Source organism: Danio rerio, chromosome 7, assembly GCF_052040795.2.
Source record: "Danio rerio strain M-AB ecotype USA chromosome 7, GRCz13ab, whole genome shotgun sequence".
Taxonomy (NCBI): domain Eukaryota; kingdom Metazoa; phylum Chordata; class Actinopteri; order Cypriniformes; family Danionidae; genus Danio; species Danio rerio.
In genome coordinates, this window is record NC_141027.1 from 65,006,693 (window position 1) to 65,028,060 (window position 21,368).

Below are 21,368 nucleotides of genomic sequence, written 5' to 3' on the forward strand. Positions count from 1 at the left end.
CGGAAAACGCCTCCAGGCACTGTTCAGATAGCCTAGTTTGAGTGCACCCTTACTCATAATAGTTTGAAAAAGCAGAGTAATGGTTAATGAATCATTTAACCAATAACTGAGTAATTGTTATATACCACTTACATGGGTGGAGTAGTAGATGGTTGTTACTACAACAACACCATAATTTCACGGAGTCCAAATGACTCTTCTGTTTTAACCTGGAAAATCCATCTTTGTTCAATATTTAATCATTTAGATGTCTAATTAAATTCAAGATGGAACTTAGTAATTTGACAACATATAAAATACTCTAAATTCTGAATGTGAAAATTGAGTTATATACACTTTTTCCAACACATGATAATTGTGAATATATTTTACTTCATGAAGTCTACATGCAAAAACAGAGTTGCCTGTCAAAACTGGTATATGATATGTTTTTGGAGCCATGTAATACTCAAATTTAGCTTGTGTTGATTCCTTATTGTATTTTGAAAGCTCATATAGATTATTTCAAATTGGTATCTCGTTAGCCCATGAACATTTCTTGCTTGTTATCAAACTATTTCATAACTGTACAATTCAACATAACAATTTCATAACTGTAACAACAGAGGCGATTCAATCATAACTTAATGTTAAAACAGCTATTATAACATCATTTATCAATATGTGGCTCATTTTTGGATTCTCAAAAGCTATAGAAATTACAAATATAAAACAGGAAATGTGTTGGGGCCATTGTTTTTGTTTACATCCCTCAAAATGGTCTATTAACATTTTTTAATGATGCATGACATGTGAAAGACAGCATTTAGTAATCCTGCATAAAATGACCATTGAAACTATTCTCTTGCATTAAATCAAACTAATCTAATTTAAATTAAGTCAAAGTATTCTCTTACAATAAAACATATGAACATCTAAATAAATAAACAAACGGATTGCATAACATCTAACGACGGCTGATTTAAAGCATCTGGTCATAGTTGCCTGCAATGATGTCTTCCAGTACAATCTTTAGTGACATTTCATTTCTTACCCACACATTTTCAGGAGGAAATCCCATCAAGTGCATAAGAATATGATTGAGTGATTGAAAGCGCTCCTATTAATATGCTTCTTACAATAGCAGTTTAATAAGTTAATTGGTTCGTATAATTAGCTTAGTTATAATGAGTGGGGTGGCAGGATCTGTGCTTAGGTGCTTCTTTATCCATTATGTATTGGCTAATTAAATTCAGCTGACTGAGACGAATGAACTCCTTGTCAATTCTTTTGTTTTTATTTCATTAAACAGGACATAACACATTATGAACAGCTCAAAGCCAGAGTTATACACCATAACCTGCTGGTGGACAACCTAATATATAAGGTACATTTACTGTGCATTTTCTTTGTATGCTTCATTTGTTCTCTGAAAAATGTTCTTAAATAAGTTTGGAGATTTTTGAGAATCTTTCTCAAAGACGGGTCTTTTCAGGTTTTTTTTTAAATTGGTTTGGGACAATTTTCACTTTTTCTTTTGAAAAAGGCCCACCATTCCATCTCAGAGTTAGAAGGATGGAGAGGGTTGGGGCGAATGTCTTCAAAAAAGATCGTAATTTTTTATTTGACAAAACCTTTTTTTGTTTGTTAGTTTGTTTTACTGCTGAGCTACAAAAAAGCAAACTGAAGTGAATGAAATGTAAATAAATCTGATTTAAAAAATAATGTGACTCAACAGATATAGGATTATGCAGAAGACATCAGTGAGAAAATCAAGGCCAAAATTAGTGTAATTCTGTTATTAATGAGATTGTTTTTTTGTTTTTAATTGTAATTAGAAAAAAAACACTGTATTAGTTCATTTAAAGCAATGTTTTCGAGGCATTTTTAAATGTTATTAAATGAAATGGGAAATTAACCATGGCAACTATATTTACCTTCAGCCCACTGGCCTCAATCAAGTTTTGTTCTAGGCCCTTCAAAAGAAAAAGTTGGGCCACCCCTGGTTTAAAGTTTTGTGCTACGACATTTGAAAACTTTTTACCCACATAAAATATGAATACATAAATATCAAGCTTTTTTATATGCTTAACTGATAAAAAATTCTCACAGTATTTTGTTTGCAGTGGTATTATATATTTCAAAGCTTGCAAAGTCTATTGCTACATTGAAAAAACAAATTTTTTTAAATTGGTTTGGGACAATTTTCACAAGCAATAGGTGATTTTTCAAAACTCCTAATACACTACCTGACAAAAGTCTTGTTGCTTATATAAGTTATATAAGAACAACAAATAATCAAATAATAACTTGAATTCTAGTTGATCATTTAGTATCTAATATGAAATATAATATAATATATTATATAAAGTAGCTTATATGAAAGGAAAAGGCCTCTAGATTACGCTTGATTTTTAATGATTTCATTAGGACTGTAAAGTCTGACTTTGCTTAGACAAAAGTCTTGTAACTGAGCAGAAATAATGTCCAGTATAGAATATGAAGTCATGGTGCAGTGGAAACAGAATGAATATTGTGTCTGACTCTTATGAGCTTGGACTCGGAGGACTGCATCCATACATCTCTGCAATGATTCAAATCATTTATTAATAAAGTCATCTGGAATGGCAAAGAAAGAATTCTTGCAGGACTCCCAGTTCATCAAGATTATTTGTATTCATCTTCAGGGCCTCCTCCTTCATCTTACCCCAAACATGCTCAAAAATGTTCATGTCTGGTGACTGGGCTGGCCAATCCTGGGGCACTTTGACCTTGTTTGCTTTTAGGAACTTTGATGTTGAGGCTGAAGTATGAGAAGGAGCGCTATTCTGCTGAAGAATTTGCCCTTTCCTGTGTTTTGTAATGTAATGGGCAGCACAAATGTCTTGATTCCTCAGGCTGTTGATGTTGCCATCCACTCTGCAGATCTCTCGCAGGCCCCATACTGAATGTAACCCCAAAGCATGATTTCTCCTTCACCAAACTTGATTGATTTCTGTGAGAATCTTGGCTCCATGCGAGATCCAGTAGGTCTTCTGCAGTATTTGTGATGATTGGAATGCAGTTCAACAGATAATTCATCACTTTTTATTTAATTTTCCAAATGGTCAACTAAAAGTCAAATTATTATTTGTTGCTCTTACAACTGGGATCCGCCACAAGACTTTTGTCAGGTAGAGTACTCAGATGCTACTTCGTATAGTCATAAACAAAAAGGACCCTTTACTCTTTATGGTTTTTGTAACCAATAAAGCCAATTAATTGTAAGTACATTTATATAAATATTTGTAATTTTTATTTGTACAGTTAAAAAGTCATCAATGTACATATAATGTACACAATGCACGTAAATTGTGTATGTATGCATGTGGATCCTGGAAAAAAAACACACACACAAAAAAAATCCTTGTGTGTTTGCACACTTGGCAAATAAAGCTCATTCTGATTCTGCTTATATCACAACAAGTCATCAAAAACGGACTTTTTTTGTGTTCGTACAATACACAGAATCACAAATTAGAATGTTCACTACACAAAATAGGGTACATCTATAGAAATGTTTCATTCACAGTAACTGCTTTCAAAAAGCTGTTAGTATCAAACATTTGATTTAAATCTTTTATCTTTGAGTTTAATGCATTGTCTATCATTTAATTCAACGGATTTTAATGTTTGATCAATGAATCATTTAAAACACAGGTCTCAAACTGGGTTCCTGGAGGGCCGCAGCTCTGCACGGTTTTGCTCCAACCCTAATCAAACACACCTTATCACTTTGTACCACACCTTAGTACTAGTGACTAAGCAGGCGTGAGTTGGAGGTGGTTGGAGTTAAACTATGCAGAGTTGTGGCCCTCCAGGAATCCAGTTTGAGACCACTGATTTATTATGTCCATAAGCATTTTCAGCTTATTCAACGTCTGATAATTTGTACGTTACAAATGACTGCAAGAGCTTTAAGTCAGGAAATACCAATTACTTGATGTGTTTTGTTTAAAATGGAATTAAATGGTGGAATGAACTACAATGAAATCATGATATCAGGTTTGAAAGAATGACTATTGGTTTTAAAAAGTGATCAGTTGAAAGCAGAGATGCAAAAAGTAGGGCCTGCTGGCCAAAGTTGGCTCTTTGATTTGGCCCACCATTCCATCTCAGAGTTAGAAGGATGGAGAGGGTTGAGGCGAATGTCTTCAAAAGAGATCGTAATTTTTTATTTGACAAAACCTCTTTTTGTTTGTTTGTTTGTTTGTTTTACTGCTGAGCAAAAAAAGCAAACTGAAGTGAATGAAATGTTGTAAATAAATCTGATTTAAAAAATAATGTGACTCAACAGATATAGGATTATGCAGAAGACATCAGTGAGATAATCAAGACCAAAATTAGTGTAATTCTGTTATTAATGAGATTGTTTTTTTGTTTTTAATTGTAATTAGAAAAAAAACACTGTATTAGTTCATTTAAAGCAATGTTTTCTAGGCATTTTTAAATATTATTAAATGAAATGGGAAATTAACCATGGCAACTATATTTACCTTCAGCCCACTGGCCTCAATCAAGTTTGGTTCTTGGCCCTTCAAAAGAAAAAGTTGGGCCACCCCTAGTTTAAAGTTTTGTGCTACGACATTTGAAAACGTGTCTTTTTACCCACATAAAATTTGAATAGATAAATATCAAGCTTTTTTATATGCTTAACTGATAAAAAATTCTCACAGTATTTTGTTTGCAGTGGTATTATATATTTCAAAGCTTGCAAAGTCCTATTTTAGTAACTTTACTGCATGTGTTTCTAATTAAAATGTTTTTTTTTTTCCTTCATTAGGACGTAAAACTTACCGCAAGTAATGACGATTACTACTTTGTGTTTGAGGATTACTTATATCAGGTGGGTGAACGCATGTCATTTACTCTGTAAACGTCTATGCTTCAATTCAGTCAGCTGATTACAGTCCTAAAAGCGATTTCATTGTCATAAAAGGAGAGCAGTTTCCCAAGTTATTTTGGACATGGCTTAGATAGATCTTTGGACACAGACTAAACTATCATGACCCATGCAAAACCAGGCTTTGGCTTCTTGTACCTAAAACTGGATACACACAAATAGGACTGGATTTTGTTTCTGCCTCACAGATTGGGGGAATTTATGAGTCATTTCATGTTATTGGAGGATTATAAAATTTCCGCTGCTTGATGTTCATTTTCACCAAAAAAATACTACTGCAGTTTAATTTGCGGGTTCATTTTTTTTTCTCCCATGAAATGGTATATATGAGCCCATTTTAAGATGACATCAGGGAAGAAGACACTTACTCTCTCCTAGCCTTAAATGGTTAGGAAATCATCTGCAATCATCTGAGAGGGAAGCATTTTAAGAGAGATTTCACTTTGCTGTTTTATTTGCTGGTGACGTATGGAAAACCATGAATTCTTCTCTTTGCATTCCTGGGTCAATTTTTCATTTAATATTGAAATTAATATTTAATACTTTATTTAATTATTTATTTAATAATTTTTAATTTTATCTGAAATCTGCAGCAGAAATGGCCAATGTTTTGAGCTTTACTAGAGCACATTGTGTCATCACTATGGAACAGTGCTGCGAGCTGCAGGTGTGAGATGATAAAAAGGCCTGGCTGCTTGTAAATATTGGTTTAGTGTGAACTCTGTGGGAAGTTCAAGAATTTCAGTCACCGGGAATTTTAAATATGATGACTACAGGTCAATTTTGTGAAATAATTGCTTATACTATAGGCTTCAATGTAGCAATAGCTGAATTTAACAAAGAAAATTGGCAGTGTGAGCACACCATCAGATATACTACTAAGTGTACTGTAGGTGCACTAAACACTTTTACTCATCAGTCTACATGTGTTTGTTGCCTCATTAACAACATACACAGAGCATTTCACAATATACACTTTAAACTAACAAAACGTACATTTAAACTGACCTTAAAACAATTAAGGTCACTTTAAACATTGTTAAAATTTGTTTAAACTTAAAAATAAGTTGTTAAAGTATTGTAAAAAAAAAAGTTGTCACAACTTTTTATTATGTTTTTTTTTTTTTTTTTTACAGTTTATAACCTTGATAAACTTAAAAATAAGGGAAAATTGTATCATTGTTGTAATATCAATACTAAATATTGTGGCCATTGAAATGCACCTAGTGGCCTGCAAATTATTGATCCCACATACAATTTAAGAGTCTCAATGTAATTTTCCATGAGATTGAGGAAACAATGGGGTTTGAGGCTCATGTTATGCTAATTCCATGTACTGAACTCTTATTATTCTGCCATGCCTAGGTATATCCAGATTTCTATCAAATGACCCCTTTAAAACAAATGAAGCAAACTAAGTTAATGTTAATTATAGAAAGCAGCCTTTTAAAGATATCAGTTTTGAAGTAAATTACATTTAAGGAGAAAAATATATAATAAAAGAAAAAAATTACATCAACAGCTTGAAGCTTCAAAGTGGCTCTTCAAGTGCAATTGTTCCAGGAAAATAAGCAATTTACCAAAGATACGATGTGTATTTAGCAATAGTAATCTTTGTCTGTGTGTTTTGCCAATATTTTGCCAATGTTTTCCCCAATAGGTCTTACTTTGTTTTTCTCGAGACACTGCAGTGCTGGAGCATTTCAACTACAACAGTGCATCGCCACCTAAATCTAGCATCCAAAGTAACATTTTAAAATGTTTATCTTTGTTGCAATCTCTTCTTTTGTTTCTTGTCTAAGAACTTGTCTTTTTCTCAGGCAAGTCTGGCTCCGAGCAGTGTGCTGTGGTTTACCCGCCAAATGGTGAGGAAAGCAGCTTTTACAACATTTGCATGTCAGCAAGTCTCAGCATGCACTCTGTGGTCTTCATTTGTTAAATTCACTCAAATCTGTTGAAACTGGTGCCATTGTGTTTATTAGATGATTTATCAGTTTAGCAGTAGGATGATACACTTTTAAGAGTTCACACTTAGCTGATGATTGATTATAAAGCTTGTTTGGCATGCTGTCACGGGAGAGAGCCCTGAGCTCATACGATCCACAAGCCTGGGGCTCTCTCCAAGTTCTCGGATGTGTATTACACCAGGGTCTGCCCTGTGTCCACCCCTGTCTTGCACACGGAGATTGCTGTCCTCCTGGCGAAGGGCGCAATCGAGCCAGTCCCTCCAGCTGAGATGAGGTATGGGCTTGTTTGTCTGTGCTTCATCGTACCCTAAAAGAGTGGTGGGTTATGACCAATTTTAGTTCTGCGTGTTTTGACCCACTGCCTTACAGCAGCCACTCAGATTGCTCATTCATAAGCATCCCCGGGGCATTCTTCTTCAGGATTATTCTGCAGCAATAGACCTGAAGGACACGTATGTTCATGTCTCCATTTTTCTGCAGTTGCGTGCGAGGATTGAGCATGGTAGTACAAAGTCCTCCCTTCCGGTCACTTCCTGTCCCCACGCATTTTCACCAAGCTTGCAGAGGATGCCCTAATGCCTCTTCCGCTCATGGGTATCCGCATACTCAATTATCTCGATGACTGGCTTTTTATATTTGATTGTGCACCAGGATAGGGTGCTCCGACACCTCGACCTGTTAGGGTTTCGGGTCAATCAAGAAAAGAGAAGGCTCACCCCCATGCAGAGCATCTCTTTCCTCGGGTTGGAGCTGGACTTGATCATCATGACGGTGCGCCTTGGCAGAGCTGATGCTGACCTGTCTGAGAGAGTCTGACAGGAAAACTGTGGTCCCTCTGATATTATTTCAGAGGGTCCTGGGGCATATGGCATCCGCAGCAGCTGTCATGTCGCTCCTGTTGCTCCATAGGCGACTGATTCAGCATCGGCTTCACTATCGGGTCCCTAGATGCGCATGGCACGTGGACAAGCACCGGGTGACTGCACTCTGCTGCACGCGCCCTTAGCCTCTGGATGGACTCTGTATTTCTACAGACCTGTGTGCCTCTAGAGCAAATGTCCAGGCTGGGGGGCCGTGTGTTGCAGGCATGCAGCTGTGGGTCTATGGAAGGAACCTGGTTGCATTGGTATTTTAATTGCCTGGAGCTGTTGGCAGTGTGTCTTGGCTGCGCCGGTGCTAGAGGGGAAACACGTGCTGGTCAGGACAGACAGCATGGCGACAACAACGTATATAAACCGCACGGGGGCTATCCGCTCTCGCTGCATGTCTCAGCTCGCTTGCCGTCTGCTCCTCCGGAGTCATAATCAATGTGTCCCATTCTTCCCCGACGAGCTCAACTGTGCAGCTGATGCACTCTTATGGCAGTTTCGCCTGAGAAAATGGAGACTCCACTACCGGCTGTCCAGCTGTTGTGGTTGCATTCTGGTGCACTGGCTAACACAGCCGACCCCAGGGCGTGCGTAAATACGCATTTTTCTCCAGTGAGCCTACTTGTACAGAAACTGTGTAAAGTCAGGGAGCAGGCGAGGACCAGGTCTGTTTATTGTGCCTCTCTGGCTCAATCGGAACTGTATTTCAGCTTTCTCCTTGTGACGGCCCCTCCCTGGCATATCCCCTTAAAGAAGCACCTTTTTCTCTGGGACAGGCACCATTTGGCACCCACGCCCTGATCTCTGGAACCTCACATGTGCGGTGGACTTAGGTGATCTACCGGTTCGGTGGTTAACACCGTCACTCAGGCTAGAGAGCACCCTCTATGAGGCATGCCTACACCCTAAAGTAGAGTCTATTTGCTGTGTGGTGTACTTCTCTCCGAGAAGCACCCCGGACATGCCAGATCAGTGCAATGCTATCCTCCCTCAGGCGCTAAGGCTGTCCAATCCACACTGAAAGGTTGGCGTTTCAATCATTCCTGCTCTAAGGACATGGGGATGGTAGCGCGTTCGGAAAGTATCGTCTCATCATCCAGTTCCCAGAGGCGTGAGACATAGATAATTATCTATCCTGTCCCTCTCTCATACCCACTTTGAGATCTTTCTTAGGAGAGGTCTGCTCGATCAGTTTGACACATTATATTTAAGATTTCTGTCCAGGTAGATAGCACTGCTGGTCATGTTAACATCAGTCAAAAGTGGCAGGTATCTGGAGGCATTTTCAGTCAGCGAAGTGTGCCAGCAATTCAGGCCGACCTACTCTCTCTAGGTGTCCTTGGTTCCTACAGTGCTTATTTTTTTTTAGACTACGTAGTGAACCTGCAAGTGCTGCCCACAGAGGAGGCACACCCAGCCCCTTTCCTTGCTGTGTCCCAGCCACGGTATAGTCCCCCCTGCTTAGGGGGGCCCGTGTCTTCCTTCCCCGCTAACCATCCTTCATATGTGTTCTTGCCCTTCTCAGGGTTAGTCCATAAGTCTGCTTGCCACCGGTCTTCCCTTTCTGGGCAGCAGGTAGGCCTCTGCAGCTTGCTCTCTATCGGGACTGCACACTTTCCTAATGTACTGTTGTATCTTAAATTTCTAGAATTAACTTGGTATATATTTACGTTTCCTCAAAAAATATATCTAAGCCTGTAAAGCTTCTCAGGTAAGTAAGGTAAGTTAGGGCCAGGGGGCAAGTCGGAGGGCTGCGACTCTGGTGATGTTGGTGCGCTCACGCCGTAGCAAGGTTCAATCGCTGTGGAGTTTTCCATAAATTTTCCATAAATTTTTTTTTGTTTTGATTTAGTTTTGTGTTGATTTTTGTTTTGATTTGTTTTTTTTTTGTGTTGTTTTAATTTAGTTTTGTGTTGATTTGTTTTCTTTTTTATTGTGTTTTGTTTTGTTTTTTGTTTCGATTTTGTTGTGTTAATTATAGTTTTGTTTTTGTTTTAATATTGTTTTATGTTGATTTTTGTCTTGGGTTGATTTTTGATTTGTTTTTGATCTTTATTTATTTTGTTTTGTGTTTTTTTTGTTTTTGTTTTGAATTGATCTGATTTGTTGTTTTGTTTTGCATTGTTTTGATTTTGTGTTGTGATGTTTTGAATTAATTTGTGTTGCTTTTTGTAATTTGTGTTATTTTCATTTGTTTTCATTTTTTGTGTTGATTTGTTTTGTTTTCATTTGTGTTTTTATTTTTATTTTTTTTTTTTTATTAGAATATGCAAAAAATCATACAAATACAAGAAAACGTCAACAAATAACAAATACAAAGCAACGAAACAAAAACAAAACAAAAACAACAACAATATAGTCATGTACTGGTATGTGCGTGAGTGTGTGTGTGTGTGTGTGAGTGTGTGTATGCATGTAAAGGTAACTTGGTGGACAGGTCAGAGTACATACATAAGGAACAATAACAGTCAATAAATGAAGCAAGTGTCACAGATATCGATAAAACATATAGAAAGAAACCAGTCAGAGGTAGGGAGTAACAACAATGCTTATTAATGTATGATAGTAAAAATTAGAGTAAAAAGAAAGAAAGGACAACAGTAATAACTGACAACAATAATAATAAATCACAAGTGCTACACAAACTACTACTACAAAAAATTACTTATATTACAACTACTACTGCTTCTACTACAGCCACAACCACTACTACTACTACTACTACTACTACAATGTCTACTAATACTGATACTACTACAACGACTACCACTACTGATACTACTATAGCGTTTGCTACAACTAATACAACAACGTCTAATGCTACTACTACTACTACTACTATTACCACTACTACTACTACTACAATCACTTCTACTACATCTACATCAACAACATCTACTACTGATATTACTACACCAACAACGACTACTACTACTACTGTAACTACCACACCATTACTACTTCTGCTACTACTTACATGAACTACTACTTCAAAAATCTCCGTAACAATTACTCAATAACAATCGATACTATTACACTGTCTACTACTTCAACTACAACTACTACTACTACTACTACAACTACTACCGCTACAACTACAACAACTGCAACCTTAATAATGATAATGGTATAAATACTTGTAATAATGATAATGGAAAGATAACAGGACAAGTCAGAACAGTAATAATAATAATAATAATGATTTCAAAAAATAAAAGTAATACCATTTATGACAAAGGTGTCGAGGAGAGGGGAGGATGGGAAATCAGGGAGAGGACAAGTAATAATAATAATAAATAATAATAATAATAATAACAAATAATAATAGTAGTAAGTAGTAAGTTTGAAGGGGAGATAGAGGAAAAGAGAAAATAAACTAATGATAATAAACAAAAATTAATAAAATACTTATAATAAAAATAAAATAAAAACAGAAAAGGAAGGGGAGGAGTAGAAGAAAAAAAAAGAAACAATAAGAGAGAAGAAAAAAAATAAAGTTCAGCAAACAAAGCAACGAGAATAAGCCCAAAAAAAAAGAAAAGAAAAAAGAATAATAATAATAAAAACTGAATAAATAAAAAAGAAAACACGATATCAATGCTAATTATTAATTATACAATTCCACATGGAAGAATAATATTAAAGATATGTATGATAGATTATTACTGTAATTTGATAACTATAATATACTCATGCTGGGAATAATACTAATAATAATGATAATAATAAAAATAACAACAGCTGTAACAATAAATTGAGGAGTTTTCATTTGTGTTTTGATTTTGTTTTGAATTGATTTGATTTGTTATATTGTTCTGTGATGTTTCGATTTTTGTTTTGTGTTGATTTGTTTTGATTTGATTTTATTTTATTTTGGGTTTTGTTTTGTTTTGTGATACACTGTGAAAACAAGATGGTAAATTTCAGTGGGGTTAATCCTAATAAATAAATTCAAAATAAATTCTAAACAGTTTTCTGTCTTATAGGTGTCATCCCATTCCATGGCTTCTCAATGTATGGTAGGTATAAAGAAATGCATGCCATCAAATATATCAATATGCTTTCTAAATAAACATGCATTTGTCTTGTCATTCTGTGCTGCAGTGGCTCCTCTGTGTTTTTTATATAACGAGCCATCTAAGCTGTACAGTGTGTTTAGGGAGATGTATATTCGCTACTTCTTCAGACTACACTCCATCTCCTCACATCCATCTGTAAGTATCTGTGTGCGATGAAACATGATTGATTGTCGTTGTGTCAGTTGGCTTAGAGATTTGATGAGAGAAAACTCATCAACCCTGTGTTTGTGTTTGTTAGGGTATAGTGTCTCTATGCTTGCAGTTTGAGAGGTTACTACAGGCTCATCTTCCTCAGCTTTTCTACCATCTACGAGAGATCGGAGCCCAGCCGTAAGTTGACATTGCAGATTACACTATTAATTAAATTAATAATTTGTATTTTTAAGCACATCTTTTATGATATACAGTTGAAGGCAAAGTTTTAGCCCTCCTGTGAAGTATTTTAAAAGTGTTGTTTAACAGAGCAAGGACATTTTTCACAGCATTTTCATATTTGATGTTCTATTTTTGTTGGAATGAAAGCAGATTTATTTATTTTTATTTTTATTTTTTTATTTTTATAAAGTAAGGTCTATTATATTAACCCCTAAAGCAATTATTATTTTTGATTGGCTACATAATAAACAACTGTAGTCCAATGACATAATTAACCTAATCTGCTTGGTTACCCATTTAAGCCTTCAACCTAAGTTAAGCCTTTAAATGGCAGTTTAAGATAAATACTACTTCGATATATTGTAGAATATTATGTATTGTCATCATGGCAAAGACAAAATAAATAAGCTATTAAAACTATATGTTAACAAATGTGTTGAAAAAATCTTTGAAACATTTAAAAAAATAATACAAATTTCACAGAAGGCCTATTAACTTTGCCTTCAACTGTATTAAAAGACATTTTTTGCTTCATACACTTCCATTTAATGCTGTTTGAGTATGAAAAAGATCTGCATATCATGTTGCAAAACAGACAGTAAATGCCAAAGGGAGTTATGTATTGATGTATTCAGTAAATCAGTAAGCACTGTTTTCAAGCTTTCTTAAATACCTTGATTGTTGTTCTGAGTTTTTTGTTATTTTTTTTTTATCTAGACTCATACCACATCAGTCCCATTAACAATAAGCTAATTCTACTCAGTAACTATAAGCAACTCCTTAGCAATGGGTTGAAAATCACCTGCAACACCATAGAAATTGGAAATGTAAACAAGCATGTGACATTTATTCTGTTATTATTGTTTTCATGTATTAACCCTTTAACAGAGATCATAACTCAAACTTTCCTCTAAGTCACAGGTGTCAGAGTTTGAAGCAGGGTTGGAACTAAACTGTGCAATGCTGCGGCTCTCCAGAAACCCTGAATCAATGGTCTCAAACTCAATTCCTGGAGGGCCGCAACTCTGTAGAGTTTAGCTCCAACCAGCTACAACTCACACCTGCTTAATAGTCTCTAATAGTCTTTGCCCTAAATCAGGGGTGTCCAAACTTGGTCCCAAAGAGCCAGTGTTCTAATAAGTTTAGCTCCAACTTGCTTCAACACACCTGCAGGAAGTTTCTAGTGAATCTAATAAGAGCTTGATTAGCTGATTCAGGTGTATTTGATTAGGGTTGGAGCTAAACTCAGACACCAGCCCTCCAGGCAATTTGTCCAAAGAAATTGGGCAAAAACATGCAAGCTAAAGGTTTAATGTGCTTTATCGAATTGTTTATTGGCTATAATCATACAACACTTATGTTACTTGAGATTCCAGCTAAATGCCTCTAACTTCTAAGCAACTCCTAAATATGTTAAATTCTTGTTGATACTTGAATAATTTATCATTTTTGTATGCTTAAATATTCTTTCATTCAAATTCAAAACTTTTGGTATCTTAAATTACAGCTGATGTTAAAGAGATAATTCACCAAAAAATGAAAAATTGGCTCACCATTTACTCACTCTCAAGTGGTTACAAACCTTTGTGTTCTTTTTCTGTTGAGCACTAAAGAAGATATTTTGAAAAATGTTAGAAACCAGTAACCATTGAACACCATTGCAGCAAAAACAAATACAATGTTCAGCTTTCCAACATTTTTCAAAATAACTTACTTTTTGTTAAACAAAAAGACACTCAAACTATACTTTTAAAGAGATAGTTTCCCCAAAACTGACAATTTACTGCAGGGTCTTGAAAAAAACTTTTTTGGCCTTAAAAGGTCTTAAATTCACAGGAAATATTGTGTTGTATGTCTTAAAGGGCCATGCAATTCCCCTCATTTGGTCTGCCTTTTTTTTAAAAAAAAAAATACATCAAAATGAGCATGGAGCACTGTGAGCAGAAGCAGGAGTGGGCGTGGCCAGCAGAGCATGGGTGAAAGTAGTTGTCAGTTGGTTCACAAAATGAGACATAAACTAAGGAGACCCATGATTTTATAGTTTAATATATCAAACAAACTTGATTAATGTAACTATTTAGAAGAAAACGGCATGTTTTACTGTTGATTTTAGACCTAGGGCGCCGCCATTTTGTGTCTGACGTCATGGAGTTGGTTCGGTTCCCTCAGCTGAACAGATACAGTGGAAGTAAAGGACTAAACACGGAGACTGCAAAGCCTAATTTAACACAATGCTTTAAGTTGTGGGCATGGAAAAATTGTGCAAATAGAAACATCAGATGTGTGTATAATATAAAAACATATATAATTATTATATTACACTACCAGCTTTGCTGTATCGGCCCGGACAGCATCGCAAAGAAAAACATGCAACAAACCCATGGGTCATGGAAACAAGCACATAGGACCCTTCATGAACAGCTAAATACTGTGGGCCGTATGCAGAGTCCGTGGACACGGTCACACCCAGTCATTAGCAGCATAAAACCACAGAAATTCTTCGGCAATAACCTCGATATGAAATGTATTTTATAACATCCTCATTTTGATAGACGTCTTCAAACATTTAGCCCAAATGCTCCGGAGAGACATAAAACATAAATTTTTCGCTAGGCTATATGACATTTAATATATTATTGCCCTATATTTAAGGATGTTGTATGTTATTGGGTGATCTTAAGTAAGGGAAAGTGTTAAGTATTTCAGCACATAAAAGCAAGGAATAAAATATAGCCTATATTTCGTTGAGCTCAGCAGCTATCCATTAATAAAGCTATTCATGTATTTAAAATTTCATTTTTTTAATTTTACCACATCATATAAAAACATAAACACTTGTTTGAGGACACAGAATACATTTTGTGTTTTCAGTTTTCTCCAATGTGCTGGATGACAGGAAAAAAGGTCGCCTAGTTTCTGCTTTCATTCACCCAAAAAATGCTCTGTTTGCACCATTTGATTAATATCATCATATCCAAACACTTTATAAATAATATTTCAAACCTTCTCCTGTGTTTATTGTTTTTAGAAAATATCTAAAACCTTTTTTTTAGACAGGGCTTTGTAAAATGAAAGTTTAATAGCCTATAGCTTTAAAACGGTTTGGTTTATGTATTGTATATACCTACATTGTTATAGCTAGCTTTTGTTTTTTTATATTGGTTTACTTATTTAATGTGATTTTATTATATCCGCTTTTGTAATTCTTTAAACTATTTCAATAAATCAAGATATGACACTATTGTTTTGAGTCTACAAAAGTGGACATGTAATTTGTAAAGTTTTTATGCCTTTCTGTTGTATTCATTTTTTATAAATAAAAATAAAAAAACAGAAAAAGCCGGTCGTGGCATCAACAGAGCTGTGAAGCGAGCGCTCTTTTGCCCGGTTTCACATTCACACACAGGCGTCTAAACGTGCATGCATCACGCATAAACACACCTTTTAAACTTGACAAAACTCTCGACAACCTTTACTGGCTGCTGTGTCTTTAATATGCTGTAAAGATTATTATGCGTCATTGAAACATCAAGGAGGACGCAGCAAAGAAAAGTCACTTATAAATTATAACTTTATTATTTTATGCAACAACCTTACATTTAAAAGGAAAACATAAGGACGATCATTGGCAAAATGACTCCAAGCCTATAAGGCTATAGTTATTCTTTCCCTTATTTATTTATTTGTTTGCAGCATGTACTAGTGTGCGATCGGGATACTAGTGTAATGACGGCATGCCATCTTTACCAGACTCAGACTAAGTCCGCCTCTCCTTTTACTCTGCCCCGAAGCCCCAGCTGGCCTTTTTTGGCCCAAGGTATTCGGCGGGCCGAAAAAGGCCAGCCGCTGGCCCCAAGAAAACCCTGCTTTGGCCCGATCAGGCCCTAGAAGTGACAGTGAAAACACGACTGGCCTTGGCTTGCTGTCTTTAGGCGCGATAGTGGAAACGCAGCCATTGGTTCTCACAGCTTGGCAGGTCTGCTTTGCCTTCGGAAAGCACATGCTCTAATGAATAATTAAGAAGCAGGGTCTTCACGTCATCACTTCACTAGCAGATTCACGATACTCCACCGATTTTGATCCCGCCCCAAAAATTATTTTAAAACCAGAAGATGAAATAAGCTGACAAAAGCTCCAAATTATCCAGTTTCCCCCACAATTAAAGCTAACAGGTGCTAACATTGTCTTAAATGTTGCTCAACACACACAAATCTGATAAAATCTCAAAATAAGTACTCCAGGGTTTTTTTGAACCTGTAAATCATTTTAAATTGTTCTTAAATTTCCTATATGTTCACGTAAAGCTATACCACATTTGACCAGCACCTAACTAATCACTAACAATATATTTCAATAGAAGTTTTAAGAAACATTTATTTATTAACTTTATATACTTATTAATAAGGTTTAATTATCTTCTTTACAATAACATTTGTTTTGAAAGTTTTTTTAAGGGTTTTACTTAAAAAAATAATAAAAATAATTACTGTTTAGCCTTGTATAAATCTGAAATTTCATTCATTATGGTCTTAAAAGTCTTAAATTTGACTTGATAAAACCCTGTCACCCTCAAGTTATTTCAAACCTTTATGAGTTTCTTATGTTGAACACAAAGATATTTTGAAGAAAGCTGTAACCATTGACTTCCAAAGTTTTTGTTTTTCCCTACTATGGAAGTAAATTGTTACAGCTTTCTTTAAAATATATTCTTTCATGTTCAACAGAAGAAAGAAACTCATACAGGTTTAAAACACGTAAAGGCTGAGTAAATGAGGACAGAATTTTCATTTTTGGGTGAACTATCCCTTTAAGAACGGTTATGATATTATAGCACTGCAGCGTCATCTAGCGGCTGAATTATGTACATACAGTTCTGCACATGTGCGAAAGCAAGTAATAATTATTTATTATTAAGGGTTTACATCTAATTTGTGTATGTTTTGGTGAGTGTTTCTCACCATGTCTGTTTCTTTCTGTGTGTTAGGTTACGTATTGCTTTCAAATGGATAGTCAGAGCCTTCTCAGGATACCTGTCCACTGACCAGCTCCTGTTGTTATGGGATCGTATCTTAGGATACAATTCCTTGGAGATTGTAGCCGGTAGGTTGACATTTCCATAATATGTGACCTTTTGTTAGCTATTGTGAACATGAAACATATAATTTGCAGTCATTTCTCTGTTTTAGTTACAGTATAACCACTGTTTGTTTCTCAATGGATACATAGTTTAAAGGGATAGTTCACCCAAAAATTATGTTATCATTTACTCTCCCTTCTCTTGTTTTAAACCTTTATGAGTTTCTTTCCTCTGTTGAGCACAAAATAAGATATTTTGAAGAACGCTGGAAACCTGTAACCATCGACTTCCATAGTAGGGAAAACAAATACTATGGAAGTCAATAGTTATAGGTTTTACTTTCTTCAAAATATCTTCTTTTGTTTTCAACTGAGTAAAAAAAGCATAAAGGTTTGGGACCACTTGATGAACAGTGAATGGTGAATAAATTTTCACTTTTAGGTGAACAATCCTTTTAATCGCTGTTCTCAACACACTTGAATCTTTTTTTAATTTACCTTCATTTTGAAAACGTGACCTTTTATGCTTGTCTCATTTGATCTTAGTTTATCTTTAATAATAATGGCCAGTCAGTTTTATGCATATACCCAGTTTCTTGGATGTCTTTCCCTCTTTTTTCAGTCCTGGCCACTGCTGTCTTTGCCTTCAGAGCCGAAAACCTAATGGAAGTGACATCACTGGCATCAGCTGAGGTCTCTACTTGCATGTGTGTGTGTGTGTGTGTGTGTGTGTGTGTGTGTGTGTGTGTGTGTGTGTGTGTGTGTTTGCGAGTGTTTAGGGATACATAAATAGCGTCTTCACTGGCAGCCAACACTAGTAACCCAGTCCACCCAAGGCACATGTTTTAGAATTGCTGGGATAACCACTTTTAAATGTGGACCAAGTCCCCCACACCCTACTTTTAAAGTGTTTAGACTATGTGATGTCAAATGTGATGGGAACCTTAGCATGACAGTTGCCTGTCGACACTGTTTGTGTGCGTGAGTGTGTGTATGTGTGTGCATAACCGTTTAAAGGTCATTACTTGAAGACATATTACATGTGTGATACATGATTAATTTGATTTAACAATGCATTTGTAGTGGAAAATTGTTTCCAGGATTCTTTTGTTTATAAATGCAAATATCTAGGTCATAGGTGGGCACTTATTGTGGAAATGATTGAGGTCACTTGGTAAATGTTAAAACAGTGTTTTAACTCCAACAAAATGAAAGTATATATATATAATAGTAATATATTAGAATATATTAGAATTAATATTAGATAATGCATTAATTAAGAGAAAAAATAACAATAAGGAATATGTTATTCTAAATGTATGCATATATATTTATACACACACACACACACACACACACACACACACACACACACACGTATATATATATATATATATATATATATATATATATATATATATATATATATATATATATATATATATATGTATATATATATATATATATATATATATATATATATATATATATATATATATATAGTGCTCAGCGTAATTCAGTACAGCCCATTTTGAAAATGAATATTTTTCTCCATTTCTTTTGTGAATTTTGCAATGTATTTTGGTGAAATTTAAAGAAAACAGATTTATCAAACAAATATATTTATTACAATAATATTTTAGTAACCAAACATATTTAGAAATTGAAAGATAATACACGTAAACTCAAGCAAAATATTGCAAAAAAACTTATTACATTATTATACATTTGGGTGTGCTAGTTTTTGAAGCGTAATCATAGGTTGTTTTATTAGATTTGGCATCAGTACTGATTATATATATATATTCAGTACTCTCTCTCTCTCTCTCGCTCTCTCTCTCTCTCTCTCTCTTCTCTCTCTCTCTCTCTCTCTCTCTCTCTCTCTCTCTATATATATATATATATATATATATATATATATATATATATATATATATATATATTCAAATACAGTTGAAGTCAGAATTATTGGCCTTACTTAGATTTTTTTCTTACTTTTTTTAAATATTTCCCAAATGATGTTTAACAGAGCAAGGAAACCTTCACAGTATGTCTGATAATATTTTTGCTTCTGGAGAGTCTTATTTGTTTTATTTTAGCTAGAAAAGCAAGTCTAATTTTTTAAAAAGACTATGACAGCATTTATTAGACTTTGTTATATGCTCATGTTCGTTCACAGTGCATATTAACTGTTTTCAAAGGCAGCTTTATATTTTAATGTATTAGTTTAATTGTCAAAACTAACCTTAATCCAGTTGTTCTATAGTTAGTCCATGTTAAAGGGATAGTTTATCCAAAAATGACAATTCTGTAATTTACTTTGTCCAAAACTATTTGAGGTTTTTTCCTCTGTTAATACAAAAGAAGATATTTTGAAGAATGTTGCAAAATGGTAACCATATTTGTTTTTTCTTCTATTTAAGTCAATGGTTACAGATTTTCAGCTTTCTCCAAAACATCTTCTTTTGTGATCAACAGAAGAAAGAAACTCATAAAGCTTTGGAACCACTTGAAGGGGAGTAAATAATAAGGAAATCACCACTGTTGCTATGACAATTCATTCATTTATTTTCCTTCAGCTTAGTCCCTTTATTCATCTGGGGTCGCCACAGCGGAATGAACTGCCAACTTATCCAGCATATGTTTTACACAGCGGATGACCTTTCAGCTGCAACCCAGAACTGGGAAACACCCATACACACTCATTCACACACTCGCACTCATACAGCCAATTTAGTTTATTTAATTCACCTATAGTGCATGTGTTTGGACTGTGGGGGAAACCGGAGCACCCAGACGAAACCCACGCCAACATGGGAAGAACATGCAAACTCCACAAAGAAATGCCAACTGACCCTGTCGGGACTCAAACCAGCATCCTTCTTGCTGTGAGGCAACAGTGCTAGCCACTGAGACACCATGTTGCTCTGCCATGACAATGTAACACGATATTCCCTAAACATTTCCTCTGGAATCCATGCAATCAGGAATTTCAAGTGAGGCTGCAAGTTGTTTGCACATCAGCAGAAGCTGCTTTTTCAAAAGTAACTTAGATTATACTTTCATTATGTACATATTACACACATTTAATAATAAAAGCTATAAATATATTACACTCTTCAAAAAAAGTGCCCTATGAGTTACATTGGAAGTGCTTACAGAAAAGAAAGAGAGAGAAGTCTAAATTATTTGATACTTTACTGCAAGGCAGGGGAATGATTCTGATTACTTGATAAACCTTCTAATGTGTGCTATGATTTTTTTCATGAAGTGCAGATCTAAAAGCAGTTCCAGGCAGGTCTTGACCTAAGAACCATATCATAAATCATTTATTTTATTTTAAATGTCTATAGGGTGCCACAGTGAAGCAGTGGGTAGCACTTGCCTCACAGCAAGAAGGTCACTGATTCAAACCTCGACTGGGCCAGTTTGTGTTTCTGTGTGGAGTTTGCATGTTCTCCTCGTGTTGGTGTGGGTTTCCTCTGGGTGCTCCCCCACAGTCCAAACGCATGCACTATTGGTGAATTGAATAAGCTAAATTGTCTGTAGTGTATGTGTGTGAATGCAAGAGTGTATGAGTGTTTCCCAGTGTTGGGTTGCAGCTGGAGGAGCATCTGCTGGGAACAAAATATGCTGGATAAGTCGGCGGTTCATTCCCTAATGGTGACCGCTGATTAATAAAGGGACTAAGCCGAAAAAAATACTGCAATAGACCACAAGAACGACAACAACAACAAAGACGATAAGCAACCAAATAAGCAAACAAACTATAGGACACAAAGTCTACACTAAATCCTGACTAAAATATTTTCCCTCCAAAATGTTATTTATGTAAAAGTAGCGTTCAGCGTTTCCTCAAGAAAGCGCTTCTCGCATACCAACGTGGCCACATTTAGTGCAAACAGACTTGCACGAACATGAAAACATGAGCACATTTTCAATGTTATCAGTAAAATAGCTTTGCAATTGAAAAGCTTTAATAAATCAGTCATGGAGATAAGAGTCAGGCATTCAAAACTGCAATGGGGACAACTGTTATTTGTGAACACTCACAATAACAAAATATTGTCATTTTAGTAAG

At 35.4% G+C, this 21,368-nt stretch overlaps 2 protein-coding genes across 2 annotated transcripts in view; both read left to right on the plus strand.

Annotated features, from left to right (window-relative positions):
* tbc1d19 (TBC1 domain family, member 19) overlaps positions 1 to 21,368 on the plus strand; it is a 76,924-nt gene that overhangs the window by 46,529 nt on the left and 9,027 nt on the right. Inside the window, exons 12-20 of the mRNA NM_200491.1 lie at positions 1,292 to 1,366; positions 4,802 to 4,864; positions 6,582 to 6,666; positions 6,742 to 6,786; positions 11,744 to 11,776; positions 11,862 to 11,971; positions 12,075 to 12,166; positions 17,196 to 17,311; positions 17,910 to 17,980. Of these exons, the coding sequence (NP_956785.1) occupies positions 1,292 to 1,366; positions 4,802 to 4,864; positions 6,582 to 6,666; positions 6,742 to 6,786; positions 11,744 to 11,776; positions 11,862 to 11,971; positions 12,075 to 12,166; positions 17,196 to 17,311; positions 17,910 to 17,980 (690 nt within the window). The remainder of the gene's footprint in view (positions 1 to 1,291; positions 1,367 to 4,801; positions 4,865 to 6,581; positions 6,667 to 6,741; positions 6,787 to 11,743; positions 11,777 to 11,861; positions 11,972 to 12,074; positions 12,167 to 17,195; positions 17,312 to 17,909; positions 17,981 to 21,368) is intronic.
* The window catches only part of LOC147843244 (uncharacterized), a 1,033,179-nt gene that overhangs the window by 11,438 nt on the left and 1,000,373 nt on the right, over positions 1 to 21,368 (plus strand). The window lies entirely within an intron of this gene.